This window comes from Cynoglossus semilaevis, chromosome 4 (assembly GCF_000523025.1).
Source record: "Cynoglossus semilaevis isolate Cse_v1.0 chromosome 4, Cse_v1.0, whole genome shotgun sequence".
Classification (NCBI taxonomy): domain Eukaryota; kingdom Metazoa; phylum Chordata; class Actinopteri; order Pleuronectiformes; family Cynoglossidae; genus Cynoglossus; species Cynoglossus semilaevis.
In genome coordinates, this window is record NC_024310.1 from 2,794,377 (window position 1) to 2,802,088 (window position 7,712).

The 7,712-nt window shown below is 41.6% G+C and overlaps 1 protein-coding gene across 1 annotated transcript in view; it reads left to right on the forward strand.

Annotated features, from left to right (window-relative positions):
* fat3a (FAT atypical cadherin 3a) overlaps window positions 1-7,712 on the forward strand; it is a 127,139-nt gene that overhangs the window by 85,169 nt on the left and 34,258 nt on the right. Inside the window, exons 5-7 of the mRNA XM_025054841.1 lie at window positions 5,524-5,585; window positions 7,224-7,538; window positions 7,625-7,695. Of these exons, the coding sequence (XP_024910609.1) occupies window positions 5,524-5,585; window positions 7,224-7,538; window positions 7,625-7,695 (448 nt within the window). The remainder of the gene's footprint in view (window positions 1-5,523; window positions 5,586-7,223; window positions 7,539-7,624; window positions 7,696-7,712) is intronic.

The window sequence follows — 7,712 nt, forward strand, 5'->3', positions numbered from 1 at the left end:
AATCTGTGTCTCAGTCTTTAATAATGGATGATCTTCCTGTTTAATTCCACACACATAAAACCACCGAAGAAGAAGAAGAAGAATGTGTGTGTGCGTACACGGCATATTTTGATATTGTGAGGACAAAGATACAGACGGGACATGATGTGTCTGTGTGCACTGACCTGGTGTGTGTGTGTGTGTGGACTGTAGAATGCAACATGATCTCATTACTCTCATTCCAGTACATCCTTTAGTGATTAGTGTTAACCAGGTCTGCAGTCGGTTGAATAGAAACACAGACAGAATCCCAGCATGCCTCACTGTACAAGTATGTGCAGCGTTCGAGGGGGAGTCAAAAAAGGATTCATTTCAAATCCCCTAAAACACAGTTTCCCAAACTTTTTTTCTGGGGACCCATATTTTAGAAGTCACAAACCTTCGTGACCCAAATCAATAGACGTTATTCATAAACATCTGGGAAACTTGATGCGACCCACCTGAGGGCCACGACCCAGTCTTTGGGAAACAATGCCCTAAAACACGGACTTTTTCCGGGGGATCAGAACAACTTTATATGTTTTTGATCAGGATGAAATGATAACATTCTGACATCAGAGTCCAGAGGAGTTTGGACATGTCCAACTGGACTGTCCTGGTTTTTGACAGTTTTGTCCAGTTGAAGATAAAATGACCTGTTTGATCGAGAACCTTCACAGACATGTGAAACCAGAGGCAACATCAAAATGGAAACCTGGTGAAAGTCATGACATCATCGCAGCTCCAGTGAAATTTGTCTTTTCTCAAAAAACAAATTTAGAAACGGCTTCGTTATATATTTATAGATAGGAATGTTTTTTCAGAGTCCAGATGCTGTGGACGCTGGTCATCGATGGTACTGTGGCGTACACGTGTTTAACATTCATTTCTTTGTTTTGTTTTTTTTTGTTTCTATTTTTTGATTTTCAGATGTTGACAAAATGTGTAGGTGTGTGTCTTAATTCTCAGTGTGTGTTTGTGTTTGTGTGACAGGGCGTAGCTGTTGAGTGCTGTCACTTTGTGTTTGTGTCTGTGCTAATGACCGCCCCCCCACACCCAGTCAGCTGCTGCGTGTGTGTGTGTGTGTGTGTCAGCCTGGCTGCCTAATAAAGCAGACGTAGCAGTTGTTTTCTCATTAGTCAGTAGCTTTTCTCCTACAGTTAAGCTTGCGTTTCATAAGTGGAACACTCAGAGTGTATGAAGTCGCGCTCACGTCGCTTTAAATGAACGCCGTCGACAGAAGCGGTGGCTACGTAACGACAGCAGAGTAGAAACACTCGTCACAGCCTTCTGAGACTCAACAATCAACAGTTTAGGTTTAGAGACGGCCCTCGGAGGACGTGTCCGATGAACGGTGGTCAGGTTCACACCTCACTTAATAAGTTGGTTTGCAGTTCAAGTCTCGGCTCATACAGAGTTCTTCAACAAATTGAATTCAGAACAAAGCTTTTTCTGTACATATCCTCCAGAAATAAATTTAAAATTCTCTTTTTTCCACCGTCACAAGAATCTGGAGCTGGATTAAATCAAACTGTCATTGATTTTAACTGACATTTTTAGATTGCTTTTTTTTTAACCTCCGGGTCGTGACCCCATGTGAGGTCGCCTGGATTTCAAATGGGGTCACCTGAAGTGTCTAGTAATTGATTACCAAAATTAAATTATATTAAAAAATTGATTTAAAAAATGTTTGATTCATGTTGAAAAATTAACATTAAACATAACAAAAACCAGTTTAAGAGAGAAATTCATGGTCAAAATATGATGTAAAAGCCAAAAACTACTGTATCAGAACTTTTTGACTCTGACCCTGTTATTTGCTAAACAGTTCTCCTCTTTGTTCTACTGACTCTGACCCATCAATAATCCAGAAAAAAAAAGAAACTCACGTCCAGATAAAACCCCTGTTCAACGGCTACGGCTGCAAATGATTATCATTTTTAATGCAGTCTGTGTATTTTTTGTGTCTTATCTTCTCCATTCAAATATAGAGTGACTAATGTTTTGATGTTATCTGCTGCGATAATGTGCTAGCGTTCTCTCAGGCCGCGACAAATCACCGCTGTAATCACATACTGATAACATTTTTATTTTATGGTTATACAAAATAATGTTTCCTCCTCTAACCACACAGTTTCCCCCTTTTTGGTCCAAAGGATTAATGTAGGAGTTTGTTTTTTATGTATGTGATACTGTGATATAAATGAAGAAACTGCTGAATTTTTCAAAATTTAAAATATAGGATTTGAACAGTTTGGTTTATCGTTACTAAATTATAGAATATCAAATTTATTTTAAAAAATGCTGCATTTATAATTGAAATGTTTAACCTTCATATTTAAAATTTCTTATCACTAAAACTTGACTTTTTTTCTACTTGAATATTTTTCTTTTCCTCGTCTCTTTGAATTCCAAGTGATTTTTCTGAAAAGGTTGTGTTAGTTCAGAGGTGAGGAGAAACACCGCGCTGTCCCCCGAGGAGCAGATCTGAAGATCGCGCCTACATTTTTATGACAGTGTTGACAAAAAGACTCCATCGACTGTTCCACTTTAACACCGCTGCGACGTGACGTGGGGAACGGCTCGGTGCAGCACCAGCTCTTCGCTAAATTAAACCTAACTGAGCTGTGGTGAAGTTCTACGTCGACGTCGGACCAAAAATAAACATCATTACTGATTATTTGTGTTTTTTGGAGCCGGCTCCTTAAACCCGAACCACAGATGTTAACGATGTCGTAGAAGCAGACGACTGTCGAGGACTGAGGCAGGTTGTTTAGTGAAAAAGAACGTTATCGCAGATGTGAAACTCACATGGAGAAACTCTTAACCAGTCACTGTTCTCCATGTTACATCTGCTCCTGCACTTCATTAAATCCTTCATCTGCCCTTGATAGTCTCCATGTAACCTGAACTGTCTCTCTCACACACACAGACACACACACACACACACCATGTTGTAAAGCGTTTTGTCGTATGAAGCAGTGGAAATGTGAAAGTTTCCTTCCCTGAACATAAGGGGGCATCTGGGAAACTTGATGCGAGACGACCTGAGAGTTTACAGTTTTCTGATTGACACATCAATGCAGCCTAGAAACCCAGCGTCTGTTTAACATTCCAGCTGTCAATCACTGCCAGTATCCAATCAGTTTTGTTTTTGTTTTTTTTAATCTAATTACATTGTTACCAAAGGTAATTTGCAGAGACGGCATCGTTTGCTAATGAGGGAAACTTGAAACTAGCATTTGATCCATTAACTCATGAATATCTGCTCCAGCGTATGTGTTCAGTGCATTAGCATGTAGCCTGTTAGCAGCCTGTTAGCAGCATTAGCAGCACACAGTGTTTCCCTTTGTGATTTTAAACAATCACATGTACAGTTTGGCCAGTTAGGCTAAGTGAAGCTAACTCTGCTAATAACCTTAGCCTCCCTTCTTCTTTGGGCTTTATCAGTAGATCTCCAAGTTGTTGGCTGCAAATGTGCCCCCTACTGGTTGTTTTTCTTGGGCAATTATGCATCGTTTGCTAATGAGGGTTGACTTGTGACCAAGAGGGTAAAATAAATAAATAAATAAATAAACAGAAATTGTAGAAACATTGGTAAAATCAACAAGATGAAATGTATTTTTGTGATCTTCTGAAAGTGGGTCAAGTCTTGAAAGTTTGAATGTGATTTTGCAGGATGAGCGTGTACTTCCGCTTTAAGACAGAAAACTCATGTAACTGGCTAACGATCACACCTGTCCTCGTTTATTCCTGCACAAAAACATTTCCATTTTTAACTTCTTGTTGCCCCCCCACTCCCGTCCTCAAACATCATCTGACTAAAAACAGAAGAATGCTGAAACGGCAGCGCTCTCCTCCTGTATGTACACAACTCCGCACTGTTAGCGCTGTAAACAAGGACAGCAGGTGGCGTTCTTTATTTTTATGTGTTTGGTTTACGCTCAGCAGGACGTTTTTACAGCCAATAACATGAAGCAGTAAATATCAAACCTGGGGGTTTCATGCTTTGCATTTCAAAGGATGTTAGTATTACCACCGTCGATGGGTGATAATTGTACACGTACTGCTCCTGAGTATACTTCAAGGAATGTTGAAAATACTGCAGGTTTTCTAGGAAAACGTGACGTTGGGTGTGACCAGAAAGGTTCACGTGATTTGTTGCGTTTTGTGTTTTCTTCAATATTTGAGTCTGTACGATTTGTACTATAACATTGCCCTGTGTACGAATTTGTACGATAACATTGCCCTGTGTACAACGTACGATCAATAATCCAAAAAAAAAGGCTACATACAGTCACAGGTCACCAACATCCTTATTTATGAACAAATCGGACTAGAAACACTATTTTCAAATGCTTTGACTCACGAACACGCACACGCATAAAAAAAAAGGAATTCTCGCCGCTACTAACGCTGCTCACCGGAGCGCATGAGACACCCGGTGGTCAAAGCGTTGCATGAGCTGCTAAGGCACTTACTCCGCAGCAACAACACTGTTAGGAAAAGTGGTGTTATTTCTGTATTATAAAGCAAAAAAATATTTAAAAAAAATTCTAGACCAAAGAGCAGATTCACTGGATTTATACATTAATTACAATGGGAAAAATTAATACAAGTCATGAACTTTTGGGCTCACGAACAGAGTCAAAGAATGAAATAAGTTTGTGACCTGAGGAGTGTGGTTGTCGTCAGCAGGCTGCAGATCCTGATCTAATTCTCTAATTCTTATGCTATATATGAAAAAAGACAAAAATCCACAGGTGTTATGTTTCATCTCAAACTTTTGTAGAATAGCCAAAAGTATCAGCTTAAAACTGTTAACCTCATCTGACACCACATCCAAAAAAAAAACACAAAAAAAAAAAACTTGGAAATCGGCCTTGTGTTATTAATGACTACAAGATGTGACTAAACGGAGTGAACGTTTGCAGATGAACCCTTTGTTTAAAATGCACCACGGAGCATCCCTGACTTTGGGGCTCTCGCATTAATTTCGTAGCGCCGCGTTAATTAAACATGGCTCTGCAGTTTTGATTCACTCCACAGCTGATAGCCTGATGCCTGATTCCCCGCTCCAATAAAATATTCATGGCCCCAAAGCATGGTTTTGTTTGTAATCCTGAACGGCGTTGGACTTCCTGCCCTCCCCCCCCCACCTACCCCCCCCTTTGGGGCGAAAGTGATGCTACTAATTATGTTGACCACCGGGGCTGTGAGCGTGCCTGTGTTTCTCTCTGTGTCTTTTGACGACTCCGATCTCGTCTCCGACCACGGTCCCGTCTTAATTTGGAGCCTTCATCAGCGGCCGTCGCTGCTGCAGCTGCTCCGCTCTTCATGTGATTACAGCAAGTCAGTCATCGTGTCCGACATCCACTTCACTAATTGCCGTGTCACTTTGCTCATTTGGCTCGGTGCCACCGTGCGTCAGGCCTTGTGTGTGTGTAAGTGTTTGTGTGTAAGTGTGTGTGTTGTAATGGTTTCCTCTTCTGGTTTCTGTCTTAGGTCTGATTACCACAACCTCCAGGAAACTGGACCGTGAACAGCAGGCGGAGCATGTTTTAGAGGTGAGTCTGTGTCAAAGTTCTGCTTCCATCAACACCTCCATATGTGTGACATCACTCCCACGGTAACATAATTAAAGGACAATTAAATTAAACTTCTGCTGACCCAAAAAAAAAATTATTTTGTATTAATTTCTCAACAGGTTCATCTTCAACAAACACTTTTTTTCATTGAATCAGATTTAAAAAATGAGCTGAAATGCCGCCATCTAGTGGCTTTCACCTTCATATACAGCCGTTTTTCCCCAAAACTATTTTTAGGTCACACATCATTAGGTGAAACCCAGGTATTGTGTTATCGGGTTTTTATTATCAGAGGAAAAACTTAAACATAATTGTGCTAGTATTGGGTTGATAAAATCGGTCGGCCGATCGGTCATCGCAAGTTTATATCTAATGCTATAGTGCAGTTATTGAAAAACATATAATCTAAAAAATATAGCTATGAAGTTAGATTGTTCCTTATTAAATTGACCGAACGTTTCATCTCTGACCTTGTCAGGTCGACCGTTCCACTGAACCACAGCTGCTCCGAGTGTCGACCATGTTTGTTTCTTGTTTCTGTTCGGATTAAAGCTGCTGTTTCTGTCACGTACGATGTAAGACAGGTCAGCCGTGGTCGTCTTCGTCCGCGAAGATCCAGACACGTGAAACGCAGCCAAGAAACTGTGTCTGTGATAAATATGGAAGATCTCAGTGTCATATCAGGAGTGGTCGTAGTCATGGTGATGTTTGGAAGGAAAACAGTCATGTGACTGTTCTGCTCCGATACTCACACTACAGCAGATAAACCTGTGAATAAATCCAGGGTGGGGTCGAGGGGGGGTCAGGTCTCCAATGGACTTAAAGCTTACGATCTGGATAATGAATTCTTTGTGATTCTTTGACATATTTAGGGTCTGGTTACTGAAGGTTTTATGGAGTAAAAAAAACACAGATTTAGAAGAGACTGAAGGTGTGTGAGAAGAATGAAATGAAGAGAATCCCAGACTCATTTGTTCTGTTTTCCTCAGTCAGGTTTGCATAAGTTCAGTGATAGAAATGGTCCATGGATGGTGTCTTTGTGTTAGTGTGTGTGTGTGTGTTGGTCTCTATTAGACAGTAATAACAAGTTCCGCTGCTCTGTCTCGACTGCAGGTAAATTGCAGCCGCTGCCGTTTCTTATTCACGATGCGTCTTGTTGTGCAGTTGTTTTTCTCTCCTCTGTTTATCCCATCGGGTTGGGTACAAACTATAAATGGCATTTTTATGTTTGCGCTGTATGGAATGTTCATATATCTCTAAGATACTGCAGGGGGCTTTGGCTGCGGTATAAAAGTGTAGAGTTTCCTTTTCTTTCCATTTTATTACGAATATTTCTTTTTATTAAAAAAAAAGTAAACGTATCAAACCTGGAGATACGGCGTCCTATTTTATTATGATTCTCTCCGGCACCGTAAACAGTTCATGGTTGATCCTCTCAAATGTGAAACTATAATCAGACCAGTGAAATCCGAGATGTCTCTGACGTAACGAAAATAAATGCCGGTCATTTCCAATGAAATCTGCAAACTCACAACGAGCCGAATTCCGATATCGTTAGAAAACTTAGTCTCAAAATCAAAATCTTTTTCTGACTTTCAACCCTGTTTGCCCCTGAAGGTGTTGGTGTCGGACGGTGGACCCAGTCCCAGACAGACCACAGTGTGGGTGATGGTTCAAGTCCTGGATGAAAATGACAACAAGCCCACGTTCCCAGAGAAGGTTTACCAGGTCAAACTCGCCGAGCGAGAGCGCAGGAAGAAGGGCGAGCCCATCTACCGCGTGTTTGCCTACGACCGCGACGAGGGTCCAAACGGCGACCTCTCCTACAGCATCGTGGACGGGAACGAGGAAGGGAAGTTCTTCATTGACCCCAAGACGGCGGTGGTGTCGTCGCGCAAAGCCTTTAGCGCGGGGAGCTACGACATTCTGACTGTGAGGAAGTTGAACCAACGAGTCGGGATCTTTGAAGCTGTGTTTCTGTGCAGAGAATAATCTCTGCTCGTTTTTTTTTTCTTCAGATAAAAGCAACGGACAACGGCCGTCCTCAGAAGTCCGCCACGGCTCGTCTACACATCGCGGGGGGCCGGCGACCCCCCCCCCGCGCCC